The following is a 19135-nucleotide window of genomic DNA, read 5'->3' on the forward strand; positions in this document are numbered from 1 at the left end:
GTCAGGAGTCAATTTAGAAAAAAAAGAAAAAGTGATGGTTAATATATTGATAACCATGCATTCTGGATCAGCTTTACCTGTCAGAAACAATCTATTTTTTTACAAATTACAAAATAAAGAATCATTTGAAAGAGTGTGTTACTAGTTTTTCCCCTGAAGTAGAACTCCAGTTAGAAATATATGTGTCATAAATTTAAAGAATGGGAACTTTCTATTTTTTGCTTACTGTACAGATCTGCTCCAGACCTGCCCAGGTAGGTGATTTTCCTCACACAAGTATTTCAGAAGGAGGAATCAGGTGTAGAAAACTACTTGGAAATAACTCTCAACCTTTATGAACCTCAGTTTCTTCTTTGAGGAGATACTTGAAAACATAGGAAATATTTCAAAATATAGAAATGGAAAAAAATGACTTTCAGAATCCCATTGTTATTTATGTCTGTTTATAATTTTCCATAATCATTGCTTGTCCTGTGGGGAAAAAAATGTGAAGTAAACTTTAATGGAAAGCAAATAAAGATATTTATAAACATTGCAACTGGAAAAGACAGATGAACATTGGACAGGGTGAAAAACACTTTATAGACCCAATAGTCTGTTTTTTTTTTTCTTTTAATGATTTTATTTTATCTGGTGGAAAGAGAACTTTAAAATGTGGATGTTCCAGAGTATTTCTAGACCAGACTAGAATTCCTGGAGAGACTGTAGCTGTCATACCTCTTTGCAAATCATCTACATCTGTAATAAAGATAATACTGCAGTACTTATCCTGTACATCTTGATATGACTCAGCACTTTTCTGAGCGTGCTTCAGTATCTCATTTGTAGCTCACTGAAGGCAATGGGAATCTGCTTCTCACAACATCACCTGGATGGCTCACACGATACCCTGGCACCTAACGAAGTACCTGTCAGTTGTAGGCTTTCAAGAAATATTTGCTGAATGAACAAAGAATGAACTCAGTTCCCTTTATCCTGTAATATTTTCTGTGGTCAGTGTGAGGAGACACATTAAAGCTAAAAATCCAGGAGTTACACAATTGTCCCCAGATTAATTTGGGGGTAAAATGTATGTTCAGATTGGGGGAGGTGTTTTTGAGCAAATTCTGTAAACTAAAATGGCAGTCCCCAGCCCTTTTATGAAATTTGACCTCTGGCTTATCCAAATTATCCAGTCAAAATAAGAGCTTGGTACAAATTGGGCATGGCAAATCACAGTTATAATTTTTAAAATATTGCATAGTACATTATTATACAAATATTGAAGTAGAGTAAAACTGATTTGCTCTTGATAAAAATTTTTGTTGTTTCACCATCCTCCTGGAGCTGTGTAAAGAAGAAATGAGTTGGGGTGGGCAAACATTCCCCTAAATTAATGGAGAAAAGGAAGTAAATATCCCAAGTCATACTCATTTTGAAAAATGTTGGTACTAGGATTGTGAGATTTTTTTTTTCTTAATCTGTGTACGCCAGTTGGTCAATTGATAGTCAGTTGTTCATGTTCAGGATTTTTCACAATAGCAAGAAAATTTATCATGGTTAAAAAGTTAAAACTTTATTACCCTATGCGTTTCCTGATTGGTTGGTACAGACTGACAAATGAGTGGAACTGAATTCTCATGTCTGAATTACCTTTATATTGTCACCCCTAGAGTCAGGAAGACCACATCTTTACACCTAGATTTAGAGCTTGTGGCCAAGGTCCTCCAATATACAGGTTCCAAGTTTGGAACACATAAATTCAATAGCAGAGGTGGTGACACAGTGGAGTTCATTCTTTCGTATATTTAGTTGGTTAGCAGTCAGTTTCTGACTGCATGTTCAGAACATAGACTGAAGATACTCAAACAGTACCGATGATCAAGATAAGTTAGAGTAAGTGGGCAGATTCTTACCTTGCCTACGAGAAACAACAGCAGGGCTGCAGAAATGTGACTGATGGATGGTTACATCAAGGACTTTAAGAACTTCTGTTCCTTGGCTGAATCTCTGTGTCAGACTTTAGTTCAGTTCTACACAAGCACTAGAATGTTTTCTTGATTTCTTTCAGAAGTTAGGTGGTGATAATCTAACATGATTAAAAATGGACATAATTGAGAATAAAGCTATTTTGCTGCCTTCCTTAACCAGCACAAGAAGATATACGAAAAGCTCAATCCAGGCTTCTCTTTATCTTCTATTATTATCTGCATCTTTCTGTATCTCTGATATGGCCTAACTCTTCTCAACTGCATTTATATGATCTAATAACTTTTCCCCGACAAGGGCTATTTTATAAATTAACGTTTTCCCTCATCTCTTCATGGTTGTGAAAAGTCCATCAGTATATGAGGTATCTCGTGGTTCTGAAAACCCCTTAGAGCTTGACATCCCTTGCTTTATGTTTTATTCACCAAGTTTGCAAAAAGACATAGAGAAGAATCTAAGCAGTGATTAAACAGGTATGATAAACTTGGGTTCACATTCCATTTGGGAATTTTAAAAGGTTTGGTTGCTTTCAGAGAATTCCAACATTGATTTCCTTACTGTTCAAAAAGTACTCATTTATTATGTAAAATGATATTTTAAATGAGTATGTAAAGTACTCATTTATTTCTGTGAATTTCAGCTGGAATGTTTTCACTACAGAAAATATAATCTTGTCTCTTCTTCATTGACATATTCTTCTTTGTTCTCCTCTTTCCTGGTATAATATTTTAAACACAAAAAAACAGCCAGTGTGTTCAGTAATTTAATTAGTTGTACGCCAGTGTTTAGAAGAAACTGAGAAGAATACAGTAACTCTTACTGAGTTATGTAGGGAAATTCTAAAATAGCAATTGTTTGTAAGGATTTAAGTGCTTAATTGAGCCATAAGATTAGGCTATATTGTGACAGGTGAAATGCGATATTAGCACCCTTTAATGAGTATTAGGGAAAATAGATCAGACTTCCTCTCCATCTGACTTAGATTAATGTTCATGATTTAGATTCATTTACATATATCTTTTTTTATTCTAATGTACCATATGCCTTAATCCACACTGCATCATTTGTTATCATTTTTAAAATGTATGTTTAATTTTCAACCAAAGGATAAAAGCTTTACTGCATTGACAGGCTTGGACTATGTCGTGAGAAACTCGCACATACTTTTTTAAGGTCTTGCTTGAGTGTTTTTAGAATGAGTGGAAGTAGAGGTTATTTTCCTTGTTTATCTGTATACTACATCATCTGAAAAACATTTTACTTCTTTGAGGAGTCGTTATTTATATGATGCTAAAGGGCTGAAAGGATAAATTAATTCATTTCGTTCCTTAATTTTATACTTACAGTGCCATTTTTCTTTTTAGAAGCAAAAGAAATTTTATGATGGGGTTGGGACTGTCTTAGGACAGTGCCTGAAGGACATAGAGCAGGAGTAGTTAAGATATCTATGGTGGTCTCAACTTCTTCTAAGGAGTTTAGGATTTTAAATGGGGAAAAATATTCAGAAAGGGAGAGAAAAAGCAGTCTTTTGTTGCTTCAATAGAAATATCCCACAGATTAACTCTGTTATCAGAGATTTTGGCAGCTCTTTCCTTGTATTAAAAGGTCTGCCATAATTTAAAAACCAGCTGCTAATCCACATGGACTGCAGGTTCCAGCATGTTCTTATAACCACGCCCCATTCTAATTTCTGCAGTAATTGTGAAGAGCAGAGCCTGGTGCTGTCACTTCCTCTGAGGTTAAAATATATAGGAGGAGAAAGGTTTGTGAGTTTTCCTGTTTCAGCTTACTGAGACCCATTCCCCACAGTAGTCAAAACCCTGGAATAACTTAAGAAAGAGACCATTTGGCCAACAGAACAGCACAAGATTTGTAATGACCACATGAATTCCTCACTCAGTGGTCAAACCATGTGCTGAGCCAAGCTTAACTCAGCAAAACTGTCTCACAGGTTTTATAGACGTACATTGACAAAGAAGTTAAAATTTCTTTGGGACTTCCCTGGTGGTCCAGTGGTTCGGACTCTGCGCTTCCACTGCAGGGGGCACAGGACTTCCCTGGTCGGGGAACTAAGATCCCACAAGCCATGCCTTGGGCCAAAATAAATAAATAAGTAAAATTTTTAAAAAATAAAAAGTGACTTCTCATTTCCTGGCAGCAACTGAATCAAGCAGATTTATTGATTAAAGGAGACTTTAAAAAAATTAAATAAATTTCTTTAACTTCTAAAAGAGAAAATGGCACTGTAAGTATAAAGTTAAGGAATAAAATAATTTATTCTTTCTTCCCCCTTTAGCATCATACAAATCACTGCACCTCAAAGAAGTAAAATATTTTTCTGCAGAGGTGGCATATAAATAAAAAATTATAACCCCCACTACAGTCATTCTAAAACCACTCAAGCTAGCCCTTCAAAAAGTACATGTGAGTTTCTAGTGATGTCACCTAAGCAAAGGCAATAGTCAGTGCTGTCAGTCTTCCATAAAGAACTGAAATTTTAAAATACATTCTTAAAGTGGTAACAAATAACCCCAACTCCAACTCCCACTTCAAACAACACACAGGCAAGTGGCAGGAAGAAAGAAATGGAAGGGACATTCCTGAGAGACCCAGCCCACTGCCCTTGACCCCGACCCTGTACCCTCAGAGGCCTTGATCTCATCCTGTCCCTTTCTTCTGTCTCTTCTCACATTCATGACCTTTGATGTGTGTTTATAGCTTGAAAGAATGTTTACTACATTTCTGTCACTCCACATCAAACTTTAAAGAACTTAAACATACATGCCAGAGAGAGGGAAAGTACACTTCCTCTCCTTTTCCTGGTCCAGTGGAGCTTGTGAAAAATTTGACCCCAGTTCTAGAGCTCTGTGAAAGGACGCATTAAAGAAAAACCAACCTCCAAATGTACTCAGGTCAGTTCTGCCTTAAGTCTCCCGGCAGTGAGTGGGGAAGAAGATAGGACAGTCAGGCCGCTGTATGAACTGTACAGTTTGTATGATTAAGAACAGTGTTCCTTAGTATCGCCACCCAGTGTCTCTGACCCAAACTTGCAATTTCAGCATTCAGAATTCTGCCCCAGTCATTTTTAATGGGATCACAAGTTCCATAATAAAAACTTCATAAGTGCAGGTGATGTACAAAATGCATTCAGCACGGCACCTGGCACGTACAACAGCTGAAATAAGAGACAAAAAGTACTTTTGAGTAGAGCTCTTAACTACCACTGGCTAATTCTAATCAGTATATTAGTTGTTTAAAATACAGACAGTTGTTGCTTGGGAAAATGTTTATTTTCTTTGATAATTAAAAAAAAAAATTTTTCCAAGGGTTTTGTCTACGCCTCTGTTAGTAATAAAGCAAAAGAAAGCCTCAGTTGAAGGATGTAATTTAGAGAATGCTGGTCAGGAACCAGGAGACCTGGGATCCAGGCCCAGTTCTGCTGTCTTCACGATGAGTCAACAGGGATGGAGCTAGCTTCTCCATGGGCATGTTCTACAGCCCAGCTCCACCCATCCCTGTGGCTGCTCCCAGAAGCTGAGAAGGGAATATCAAGGCTTCTGTCTGCAGTCAAACCCTGGAATGCTAGAATTTGAGCTGTTCTCAAGCATTACTGAAGTTGTTTGACTTAATACTTAATGATAACTTCTATGTAGCCCACTATAATAGTAGAGTAAAAACAGAGTAAGGTTACTTTGACCATAAATTTCCTAAGTGGATAGGATTTAGAGAAAAATAGAAGACAGCATTGAATGAAACACTTGAAAAATGAAACCTAAATGCTTCATTTATGTATTTATTTGTGCCATGTAAAAATGATTTTTAAATAGGTTAAGAAACATACAGTGTTATTATTACAAGATGCCTTTTCAACATGGCAAAGCAGGGGACCGCAGCTTGCGAGACATTTGTACTTTGATGTTGTTTTTCTCTCAACCCTTGTAGGTGTTCTAAGATCACAGAGCTGGGACATCTTCAGTGTCAAAGAACTGATACTAATTCTCACTTCTTTGCTTGACCCAGGCCTTTGAAAAGATAACTTGAAATTACTTTCATTATGGCATATTAATTTTTAAAAGGCTATAGTAGTTAACTTTTAAACTGAGTGTTATTCCTCATAGATTAAAAATAGAATACTTGAGTTTTCTGAAAGCCCTATTTGAATCTTTAAATATGAACGCAGTTCCCCTTTTAACTATACCCATGCCTCCCATCAAAATCATTTACCACCAGAAATTATTTTTTAAAGCAGAAGCACAACACATATTTCAGCTCCCACATAATAACACTGCAAAATTTGGTAACATCTGCATATTTTCTTTACTAATTACAGTGTTAGTCTGAAGTTAATTATATGAAACTGTTTTTTTTTTCTAAGCACAACTTTTATATATCACATTTAGTTTTAATTGGTACTTTGAATAATAAATTGTTTTTCAGCCAGAGCATATTGTTTGATATTGCTAATGAAATGATTTTAATGTTCAGCTTAGCTTTTAGGAGGAATCTTATTTTGTCTTATATTTTTAAATGTAATTCTCCATTGTAGCACACTAATTAACCTGATAATTACTTTCCTTTTTTAAAAAAAAGTCTTCAGTATAACATTATATAAAAACACTGCAACAAGTGGGAAGGGGTAGTGTTTTCATAATTCAGCTACATATGAATCCTTCCATTACAGTATACTTTTGTGCTAGCGTTGTTTAGTAGTATTTTTGCATTCTTCATTCTTGAGTGCCAAGCACAGTACCACACACTTAGTGGTCCATCAGTAAGTAGCAATTGCCACTATTAATAATAATGCCAGTATGATCTTTATATTATGTATATAGATGGATCAGGTATATAGATGTTAGATGGATCTAGACGTCCATCAATGTTAGATGGAGTGGCAAGGTTACAGAAAGCATGCATCTCTAATGACATGAAACTGATACCATTTATATTCATTCAGTTTAACAAATATATATTAAATCTTATCCATGTGTAATCAGTACTGTTGCTATCATCTGTGTGGGCAAAGGCAGAAAAAATAATTGAAAGACTCAGTTCTTGCCCTGAGAAAGGTCATCATAGTCGGGGCTCAAGACTCCATGAGCGATTTTCTCCCAATTATATATTGTGTGGCATTATTAGTCTCTGCACTGTGTAGTATAGGTAGTTAAAAATCATAAGAGATTAGAGGAAGGAAGCTTCCATGTAAGTTAGAATCATTTCAGGTGGCCTTGTGATGGAGGTGGGATCTGAATCAGACATTGAAAAATTGGTTAATATTTGGAAGTGTGGGTGAGAGGAGATTCCGTGTATGAGTAATAGCACGAACAAAGACTCAAAAGCAAGAAGAATCTTTGGAGTGTTCAGAGGACACTGAGATCAGCTCAGAGTTCATGTTGGGGAGCTTTGGTATATCTGTTGGATGCATAACATGAGGTCATAGAGGGTAAGGAGTGCCAGGCCAAGCACTTGTAAAATAATAATGAACTGCTGAAGATTTCTCAGTGAAGATGCATGCAGTCTCTCACAAAAGGCTCACCTGAGGGCCAGAGACTAGACAAGAAGTCACGGTCTAAGAAATAGACAAGCACAAAACAATAAGGCCAAGCAATGGGGGATGCTAACAGGAAGCCTGGGTGGCAAGAAAGTCTTGAAACTTTTTTGCAGGAAAGTCATCAAAGTCTTGAAAGTTGAAACATGTCTGCCCTGGCAGAAACCCCTGTAGTCTTCCTTTGGGAGCAGGAATTATTCCAGCGTCCTAAGTGGGTGTGAGTGAATCTTCTAATGGAAATATGAATCAGTGAACCCAAATGGAGTGGCAGAGATTTGGACAAATCCTGATATGATCAAAGTGGAGTTTCAGAAAAATGAACTTGTCACTCTTATGAAGAGTGAATTAATACAGGGTGAATCCAGGTTTAGATGGGGCCGTTGATGAATAAATGTAACAAACAAGGGGTAAACTGGTAGGAGCTTAGGCAAGGATTGTCACTGTGGGCATTGAGAGAAGTGATACATACGAAAAATAACTTGGAGTAGGAATGTGTCCGTGAAAGGTGGCTCTGAGATTTCAAACCTGAGTGAAGAGGCAATAGTAGTACCATGGACACAAGTACAAGCCCTAGGAAAGAGTTATACACAAAGACCTCAGCATTTCCGGATTTTCCTTTTCCTGATCCAGTAGAGCTTGGCTGGAAAGAACATTCACAGACATGGCCAGTGGCCAACATACAGAATAATCGGGACCTCCACTCTAATGTCTTGGAGATCTTTGAGTAAGGTTTGTTTTCCCCGTGGCTTCTGACCACATCAGGGTTTTAGAGTAACTCTTGGCAGATGTGTTTGCTTAAGAGATTTTCAATGATTAGGGCACTACTTATTGGTTAAATACTGATAGAAATATGCTGAAACTTTGGCAGGTAAAACACCTGGGCACATGGGACTGGAAATCAGTGTTTCGTTATATAAGTAGATTACCCCTAGGTAATGGCATTTGGTGAAACATTTTCTCCAAATGAGAGCTTTCTTTTTGTTAATTAGGTGTTATCTTTCCATGAGGTCATGTCACTAAGACAGATAAAATGAATGTTAACTGTTACTGGTCAGAATGAGTTAAAATAACAATGTTCACTTTGAAAAAAAAAAAGTCTAAGGAGATGTTTAACAATAAGAACCAACTATTTAACATCTGGGTTTTTTAATTATTTATTTATTTATTTATTTATCTGCCATCTACTCTGTCAGAAACTAAGTGCTTTATCTCCATTACTTGATTTCATTAGCAAATCATCCCATGAAATATGTACTTCTTTTTTTTTTTTTTTTTTATTTTATTTTATTTTATTTTTTTGGGGGGTACACCAGGTTCAATCAACTGTTTTTATACACATATCCCCATATTCCCTCCCTTCCTTGACGCCCCCACCTCGATTCCCCCCCACCCTCCCTGCCCCAGTCCTCTAAGGCATCTTCCATCCTCGAGTTGGACTCCCTTTGTTATACAACAACTTCCCACTGACTATTTTACAGTTGGTAGTATATATATGTCTGTACTACTCTCCCGCTTCTTCTCAGTTTCCCCTTCACCCCCTGCCCCCTCCCATACCTCGAGTTCTCCAGTCCATTCTCTGTATCTGCTTCCCTGTTCTTGTCACTGAGTTCATCAGTACCATTTTTAGATTCCGTATATGTGAGTTAGCATGCAATATTTGTCTTTCTCTTTCTGACTTACTTCACTCTGTATGACAGATTGTAGTTCTATCCACCTCATTACATATAGCTCCATCTCATCCCTTTTTATAGCTGAGTAATATTCCATTGTATATATATGCCACATCTTCTGTATCCATTCATTTGTTGATGGGCATTTAGGTTGCTTCCATGTCCTGGCTATTGTAAAGAGTGCTGCAATAAACATGATGGTACAAGTTTCTTTTGGGATTATGGTTTTCTTTGGGTATATGCCCAGGAGTGGGATGACTGGATCATATGGTAGTTCTATTTGTAGTTTTTTAAGGAACCTCCAAATTGTTTTCCATAGTGGCTGTACCAACTTACATTCCCACCAACAGTGCAGGAGAGTTCCCTTTTCTCCACACCCTCTCCAACATTTGTTGTTTCCAGACTTTGTGATGATGGCCATTCTGATTGGTGTGAGGTGATACCTCATTGTGGCTTTGACTTGCATTTCTCTGATGCTGAGTGATGTTGAGCATCTTTTCATGTGTTTGTTGGCCATCTGTATGTCTTCTTTGGAGAAATGTCTATTTAGGTCTTCTGCCCATTTGTGGATTGGGTTATTTGCTTTTTTGGTATGAAGCTGCATGAGCTGCTTGTATATTTTGGAGGTTAATCCTTTGTCCGTTGTTTCATAGGCAATTATTTTTTCCCATTCTGAAGGTTGCCTTTTAGTCTTGTTTATGGTTTCCTTTGCTGTGCAAAAGCTTTTAAGTTTCATGAGGTCCCATTTGTTTATTCTTGATTTTATTTCCATGATTCTAGGAGGTGGGTCAAAAAGGATGTTGCTTTGATGTATGTCAAAGAGTGTTCTGCCTATGTTTTCCTCTAGGAGTTTGATAGTGTCTGGCCTTATATGTAGGTCTTTAATCCATTTGGAGTTTATTTTTGTGTATGGTGTTAGGAAGTGTTCTAATTTCATTCTTTTACATGTTGCTGTCCAATTTTCCCAGCACCACTTATTGAAGAGGCTGTCTTTTTTCCATTGTATACTCGTGCCTCCTTTGTCAAAGATAAGGTGCCCATATGTGTTTGGGCTTACTTCTGAGTTCTCTATTCTGTTCCATTGATCTTCCTTTCTATTTTTGTGCCAGTACCATACTGTCTTGATCACTATGGCCTTGTAGTATAGTTTGAAGTCAGGAAGCCTGATTCCACCTACTCCATTTTTCCTTCTCAAGATTGCTTTGGCTATTCGGGGTCTTTTGCGTTTCCATACAAATCGTAAGATTTCTTGCTCTAGTTCTGTGAAAAATGCCATTGGCAATCTGATCGGGATTGCATTAAATCTGTAAATTGCTTTGGGTAGTACAGTCATTTTCACGATGTTGATTCTTCCAATCCAGGAACATGGTATATCCCTCCATCTGTTTATGTCATCTTTGATTTCTTTCATCAATGTCTTAAAGTTTTCTGCATACAGATCTTTTGCCTCCTTAGGCAGGTTTATTCCTAGGTATTTTATTCTTTTTGTTGCAATGGTGAATGGGAGAGTTTCCTTAATTTCTCTTTCTGCTCTTCCGTTGTTAGTGTATAGGAATGCAAGAGATTTCTGTGCATTAATTTTGTATCCTGCTACTTGACTAAACTCATCAATGAGTGCTAGCAGTTTTCTGGTAGAGTCTTTAGGGTTTTCTATATATAGTATCATGTCATCTGCAAAGAGTGATAATTTTACTTCTTCTTTTCCAATTTGGATTCCTTTAATTTCTTTTTCTTCTCTGATTGCTGTGGCTAACACTTCCAAAACTATGTTGAATAACAGTGGTGAGAGTGGACACCCTTGTCTTGTTCCTGTTCTTAGAGGGAATTCTTCCAGTTTTTCTCCATTGAGAACAATGTTGGCTTTTGGTTTGTCATATATGGCTTTTATGATGTTGAGGTAATTTCCTTCTATGCCCATTTTCTGGAGAGCTTTTATCATAAATGGATGTTGAACTTTGTCAAAAGCTTTTTCTGCATCTATTGAGATGATCATATGGTTTTTATCCTTCAATTTGTTGATATGATGTATCACGTTGATTGATTTGCGTATATTGAAGAATCCTTGCATCCCAGGGATAAACCCCACTTGATCGTGGTGTATGATTTTTTTAATGTGCTGTTGCAGTCTGTTAGCTAGTATTTTGTTGAGGATTTTTGCATCTATATTCATCAGTGATATTGGTCTGTAGTTTTCTTTTTTTGTGACATCTTTGCCTGGTTTTGGTATCAGGGTGATGGTAGCCTCATAGAATGAGTTTGGGAGTGCTCCGCCTTCTGCAATATTTTGGAAGAGTTTGAGAAGGATAGGTGTTAACTCTTCTCGAAATGTTTGATAGAATTCGCCTGTGAATCCATCTGGTCCTGGGCTTTTGTGTGTTGGGAGATTTTTAATCACTGCCTCAATTTCTGTACTTGTGATTGGTCTGTTCATGGTTTCTATTTCTTCCTGGTTCAGTCTTGGAAGATTGTATTTTTCTAAGAATGTATCCATTTCTTCCAGGTTATCCAATTGATTGGCATATAGTTGCTTGTAGTAGTCTCTCATGATGTTTTGTATTTCTGAGGTGTCCGTTGTGACTTCTCCTTTTTCATTTCTAATTCTGTTGATTTGCATCTTCTCCCTTTTTTTCTTGATGAGTCTGGCTAATGGTTTATCAATTTTGTTAATCTTCTCAAAGAACCAGCTTTTAGTTTTATTTATTTTTCTTATGGTTTCTTTCCTTTCTTTTTCATTTATTTCTGCTCTGATCTTTACGATTTCTTTCCTTCTGCTCACTTTGGGGTTTCTTTGTTCTTCTTTCTCTAGTTGTTTGAGGTGTAAGGTTAGGTTGTTTATTCGATCATTTTCTTGTTTCTTAAGGTAGGACTGTATTGCTATAAACTTCCCTCTTAGAACTGCTTTTGCTGCGTCCCATAGGTTTTGGGTTGTTGTGTTTTCGTTGTCATTGTTTCTAGATACTTTCTGATTTCCTCTTTGATTTCTGTAGTGATTCCTTGGTTGTTTAATAGTGAATTGTTTAGCCTCCATGTGTTTGTATTTTTTGCAGTTTTTTTCCTGTAATTGATATCTAGTCTCATGGCGTTGTGGTCTGAGAAGATGCTTGATATGATTTCAATTTTCTTGAATTTGCTGAGGTTTGATTTGTGACCCAAGATGTGATCTATCCTGGAAAATGTTCCGTGTGCACTTGAGAAGAAAGTGTAGTCTGTTGTTTTTGGATGGAATGTCCTATAAATATCAATGAAGTCGAGATGGTCTAATGTGTCATTTAAAGCTTGTGTGTCTTTATTTATTTTCTGTTTGGATGATCTGTCCATTGATGTAAGTGGGGTGTTCAAGTCTCCCACTATTATTGTGTTACTGTCGATGTCCCCTTTTATAGCTGTTAGCATTTGCCTTATGTATTGAGGTGCTCCTATATTGGGGGCATAGATATTTACCATTGTGATATGTTCTTCTTGGATGGATCCCTTGATCATTATATAGTGCCCTTCCTTGTCTCTTTTAATAGTCTTTACTTTCAAGTCTAATTTGTCTGATATGAGTATTGCTACTCCAGCTTTCTTTTGACTTCCATTTGCATGGAATATCTTTTTCCATCCCTTCACTTTCAGTCTATATGTATCCCTTGGTCTGAAGTGGGTTTCTTGTAGGCAGCATATAGAAGGGTCTTGTTTTTGTATCCATTCAGCCAGTCTGTGTCTTTTGGTTGGAGCATTTAATCCATTGACATTTAAAGTGATTATTGACATGTGTGTTCCAATTACCATTTTCTTAATTGTTTTGGGTTTGTATTTGTAGGTGTTTTCCTTTTCTTGTGTTTCCTACTTAGAGAAGTTCCTTTAGCACTTGTTGTAAGGCTGGTTTGGTGGTGCTGAATTCTCTTAACTTTTGCTTGTCTGGAAAGCTTTTGATTTCTCCCTCAAATCTGAATGAGATTCTTGCTGGGTAAAGTATTCTTGGCTGTAGGTTTCTCTCTTTCAGGACTTTCAGGATATCCTGCCATTCCCTTCTGGCCTGCAGAGTTTCTGTAGAAAGGTCAGCTGTTATCCTGATGGGTTTTCCCTTATATGTTGTTTGTTGCTTTTCTCTTGCTGCTTTTAATATTTTTTCTTTGTGTTCAATTGTCGTTAGTTTGATTAATATGTGTCTTGGTGTATTTCTCCTTGGGTTTATTCTGTATGGGACTCTCTGTGCTTCTTGGACTTGGTTCATTATTTCCTTTCCCATGTTGGGGAAGTTTTCCACTAGAACCTCTTCAAATATTTTCACAGACCCTTTCTTGTTTTCTTCTTCTTCTGGGATGCCTATAATTCGAATGTTGGTACGTTTAAGGTTATCACTGAGGTCTCTGAGGCTGTCTTCTAGTCTTTTTATTTTTTTATCTTTTTCCTGCTCTGTGGCGTTTATTTCTTCCATTCTATCTTCCAACTCACTTATTCGTTCTTCTGCCTCAGTCATTCTGCTGGTTAGAGCATCTAGAGTATTTTTAATTTCAGTTATTTTGTTATCCATTGCTGTTTGTTTTTCTGAGTTCTTATGAACTGTTTCTTGTACTTTCTCTAATTTGTTATCGAGATTTTGTATCATTTTTACTATCATTACTCTAAATTCTTTTTCAGGCATTTTTCCTATTTCCTCCTCATTTATTTGGTCTTGTGGGTTTTTTTCCTGCTCCTTTGCCTGCATGGTGTTTCTTTGTTTCCTCATGGTTGTCCAAGCTTTTGGGGTTGCTTGTCCTGGTGATAGAGGTGTTTACAGAAGACTGTCCAAGCCTCAGACTAATGTCCAAGTATTGGATTAGATGAATATTCAGTCTAGGAAACACATACATGTATAAGACACACAATTATTGAATCCGTTAGGACATAAGGCTCTAGAAAGACCTGACAGAATCCCAGTGTGCTATCAGATATTCAGAGAGAAACCCAGCAGAAATTGACAACTGAAACAGAACAAATCAGAGACAAAAGCAAAAGCAAACAAACAACAAATAACACCCTACACATACAAACATCAATCCAGGGAGATTTTGTAAGCTAGGATCAAATATAGAAATGAGCTGGAGTACCACCAGAGAGAATGGAGATTCTCAGAATGTAATTAGACAACTGTACTAAGAACTAAGATAAAGACAAAAGCCTAATATTAATACCAAGGCAGTGCATCATCTGGAGAATAGAGCAAGGAGTCTGAGCAGACCGATAGTGTTGCTTATAAGTATGTTAAGATAAAATACACTTAAAATGGCTGGAAGAAAGGGGAACAGAAGAGCGTAATGTGGTTGGAAATATGCAAAGAAAAAGAAAGGAATAGAAGTGTATAAAAGAAAGGGATGAAAGGAAAGTATGAAAGATATTTTGTCCGTACTACCAAAAACTTAGCTAGATATAGAAGTATTTTAAAAGGCAAAAAAAAAAAAAGAGTAAAAAATATCCTTATAAAATTATGTTGTAAAACTTGTAGCTCCCTTAGGGCTAAGATCGTATTTAATAAATCAAAAAAAAAAAAAAAAAAGAGAAAGGAAAAAAAAAAAAAAAAAATCCAGAACTGATCCCCGAATGGACCAGTTCAATAGGTATTGATACTACTATTTCTGTTTCCTTAGCGTCTCAGCTGTAAGTGTCCTTTTCCTTGCCTTGGGTTTTTTTTTTTGCGTTATTCTGTGACCAGCAGAGGTTCCTTTATTGTTCGTCTGTAAGCCTCGGTGTGTGGGGAGGGAGAGGGTGCAATAGTGGCTCCTTCTCCTGGGAGGGAGTGAGCAGTGGCGCACTGTTGCTTCAGTCAGGCTTGGAGGTGCCTGTTGCAGAGGGCGCTGGTGGCTCAGGCGTACACAGAAAGTCTTAGAGTTGGGCCTCTCTCGGGGTTTTTTCTTTTTTATGCTGGTTTTTTTTTTTTTTTCTCTCGGCAGCCTCCCTGCTGCTGGCGTTGCAAGGAGTTTTAATCTAGCCCCGCCCGAGCGCCTGAGGGTGCTTGTTATCCCTGAGCGCCTTATGTGGCCCCGCAGGGCGTCTCTCCGCTGCCTGTTGCAGAGGCGCAGAAAGAGAGAGAGAGGCTATGCGCACGGCTCCTCCCCCCCACCCATGAGCCTGCAGCCTCCAGCCGCCATCATGGCCGGGCAGCTCTCAGGGATCGGCACTCCTCTCCGCGGACCTCCTCCCTCCTGTCCTCTCGGTCCGTCACCCTACCGGCAACAATGTTTCTCCCCCGAACCAGCTCTCCGGTTCCCACGCTCCCGCTCCTGGACCCTCCGTTCAGCCGCGGATCGATGTCTCGGTCCGGGAACGCTGAGCTGCGCTGCGGACCCTCCGTATGTTTCTCACTCCCTCCCGTCTGCCACAGCTCCGCCGCTTCACCCTCTTTGAGCCCTCGTGGATGCCTCCCTACCGGCTATGTCAGGTTCTCCGCAGCCCTTTCCAGTGTCCGAGGCCGTCTGCTGGTGTTCAGCTGGTTCTCTGTGGGAATGACTGTGTCCTTCCGTGCATTCCCAATGCATCTGTGGAGAGGGATGCACTCCACGTCTCTCTACTTCGCCGCCATCTTTTTCTCCTATGTACTTCTATTATCCTCATTTTCCAGATAAGGAAACTGTGCCCAGAAAGGTTAAATTGCTTCAGATTATGCAAAGCTAATTAGGGATACAGCCAGAGTTCCCCATCAGGTCTAGTGTGACTCTGAAGCCCGATCCTTCACTGCTGCACTATGCTTGTCCCTCGTGGCTTGGGCAAGCGAACAAGGTGATTGTGAATTTCACTAAGCCTTTATTTTAGCATATACCCACCAAAGATCTGATGTCTGTCATGTGTGAGGAAATAATGGTTCATTTGTAAAACATGCCACTGAATGTTTAGCAGCCTATTTTCTCACTTTTCTGGCAATGGAGGTCTTTATGTATTGAAATAGACTCAATGCAGTAAGAACTTAAATTTCTAGGAGCTGCATATAAACACATTATAAACCTTTTGTTACCCTGACTTTATTGTGACCCAGATGCTCTAGGGACAGCTTAAACTTAGAGTGGGGATGTGGAAAATTATTTTGCAATTGTTTTAGGAAAAAGCCAGGTATTAGCACACACACAAAACAAATCTTGAGATAGCAAACAGTTTAAAATTTTTTTTTTAATTAAAAAAAAAAAAAACAATGTGTACCTGTGAAAAATCCTCTATACACTGAATAAAAATTTAAAATAAGTATATGACATGTATTCATACGTGAACGACATTTTGTATACATCTATTTCTAACTATGTGTTTCTATCATAGACACAAAATGCAGGCTAAAGAGCTTAACTTGTACTTCTTCCTTCACCTGTAAAACTAACGGAGAATTGTTTTTTTCTTCTTCTCACAGCTGAGTTTTTATTCCTCCTATGGGGTGTTTATCTCTGCTATGCGGTCCGGACGGTCCCATCTGCTTTCCACGAGCCGCGCTACATGGCTGTCGCAGTTCACAATGAGCTCATTATCTCTGCTATATTCCATACAATTAGGCAAGTGATCTATAGAGCCACTCTATAACTGTTTTCTTTTTCTGATGTGTTGCAGTTTAATTTAAATAGCAAAATTGGATAAGATGCATAATGGGAAGATTTAGGAAGGATAGTGTTTTATAAGTTGACTAATTTCTTTGTCACAGAAGTGGCAAATGAATAGTTTGAAGGAAAAAAAAAACAAACTCTGCTGCTCTTAGTTGCTTCTGATGAGTTGTTTATTGCCTTCATTTATTTGGAAGGGTAACTCAGTGTTACTGTATTGTGTTAAACCACTTACGGGGATGTCATTGGGTATTGTTTATGATATGTAATACTTTTTGTTCTGAAGATAAAAAGCAATACATGCCTACATTATAAAATAGATATAGGTAGATTGTCTATGTTTTCATTCATGTTCATTATGCTGATTTATACTTTGAAAATCTTAACACTCAGATAACTTATATATGTGAAATCTGTTGAAGTCAAAACCAAAAACCCACTCCAAGTTGATGGCTAGATTTTTGTGTGCGGTGGGGTTCTTTCATCATTACCCTGTAGTGATGACTTCCTGTGGTAAGAATACATGGCCTGGCCTTCCACTTCTTGTTATCCCATGTATCTCCATGGCCAGTGAGTACAAAGGAGGAAGAAGGTGGCTTATGATAAACAAACAAAATGAAATATGTATGACTTCTGAGAATTTTAACCTGATTCATATTTGAAAATGAAATAAATACCTCAACGAGAAAGAAAAAAAAAAGGAATCCTATAGTCTGAAAAGCAACAAAAGATGCCATTCAATTGCTTGACAAAGTTAGGACACACTTAAGAATGTAATTAGAAATTCTGAATATTAGTCTTGGCCCTCAATGGAAAGATGGAGGTTAATAATAGGGTGAAAAGGTGTGGATCTGTGGAAGTTTTGCAGGATGTTTATCATCTCTCTCTTTAGTCAATAATCATAAAATGATATCTTGCACTTCTAGGAACAGATGATGCCAGGGAACAGTTGGGCCTTAGGCATAATCTACATTTTTTAAACTCTTTAAGAGAAAGAGGTATTTATGATCTGACAACCCTGCAAAGTCCGTCAGAGGCGGCCAGGAATCAAGGGAATTTGCCCCCTTGCTTTGTCTTTCCCTCTCTCAAGAGAGAGAAAAGAGAGAAAGAGTAGAAGAGGGAGGAAAGATGAGACACGAAATATGAAATCATAAATAAGCAAAGAGAAGGATGCTTTCTCCAGTTCCCCTCAGACTAGAGCTCAGGGATCTGAGCGAGGATGTCCCGGTCTGAAAGGCCCTGAGCACCAGATGGCACTTTGTCAAGGTACCAGAGCTCCAGAGCCTTCACATTTCTCCCAACCCCTCTCCCCAAAAAGCTGCATCATTTTTGTTGTTTGTTTTCAGAATATCAAACACATATGTTTCAAGATCTAACAAACATGCTTATCTAGAACCATTGATAAGTTAAATGTTATATTAACAAACCAATAGAGAGTTATAAGCATGTAAGAAGGCTTATCAGAGTTGAGTTTAAATGTCTTCTGCTGTCAGAATGTAACTGTGTGATGCAGACAGTTTCCCACGTGTGCCCTAAAATTAACTGTATGTTTCTTAGAACCAAATTAATCACCCAAAAAATTAAATCTGTTCAACAGAGTTGCCAGAATTGATCTATATCTTTTCAACCTTCAGATTTACTCTGTTCAGTTTCCATCATTTAATCTGTTTTTTCAATGGACTTTCAACTCTCAACTGGCCCAGGTCCTTTCAGAAGTAGGCAAGGTAAATGATTTTTAAATGAACTTTTAAAAAAAATCTTAATGGTAAGGCAATAGGTGGTTATTTCAGAAAAAAAAATCACAAAATGATAAAGAGAAAATAAACTCCCTAGTCCAGCCACCCAAAGATAAGCACCATTAACTTATGAGTAAGTCGCTGTTGGATGTTTTTATGCATGTGTATATTTATGACATGTTATGTTTGATAGCTCCCGTCTAGGCATGTCACAAAGAAATTAGCGTACTGAGAAGTCCTGCTGTACGGATACCTCTTTAACTTTGTTCAACCAGCATTTCCCAAATGTCAGCGACCATGGACTCCCTCCAACCCTCAGTTGACATCTGGTAATAGCAGCCACACTTCAGAAAATACTGTTTTAACACCGAGCCAAGGTGATAGGAAATATATTAAATACTTGTTGAAAACAGTTTTCTTGCTTTGCTTAGGTCTTTCCTACAGAGTCCCAAACAATCCACCAGCCCTGCCAGAGGAGTTATGTAAACCATGAGCTGGGCTCATGTAGACACAAGCTCTGACGGAATGGTGCATGGTAAACCTAGTAGGTTTGGTGTTGAACAAACATAGTCACAAGGTCATTTTTCTTCCAGACAACTCTGTAGTCCCCTATCAGTTCTGAACAGGGAGGACTTTAAATGGTAGCAGAGGGACCAGCCTTGGTATCTTCTGGTGTTT

At 37.9% G+C, this 19135-nt stretch overlaps 1 protein-coding gene across 1 annotated transcript in view; it reads left to right on the top strand.

The window, feature by feature from the left end:
• The window catches only part of GPR158 (G protein-coupled receptor 158), a 315313-nt gene that overhangs the window by 286665 nt on the left and 9513 nt on the right, over positions 1-19135 (top strand). The window contains exon 8 of the mRNA XM_057732013.1: positions 16538-16676. Within this exon, the coding sequence (XP_057587996.1) occupies positions 16538-16676 (139 nt within the window). The remainder of the gene's footprint in view (positions 1-16537; positions 16677-19135) is intronic.

This window comes from Hippopotamus amphibius, chromosome 4, assembly GCF_030028045.1.
Source record: "Hippopotamus amphibius kiboko isolate mHipAmp2 chromosome 4, mHipAmp2.hap2, whole genome shotgun sequence".
Classification (NCBI taxonomy): Eukaryota; Metazoa; Chordata; class Mammalia; order Artiodactyla; family Hippopotamidae; genus Hippopotamus; species Hippopotamus amphibius.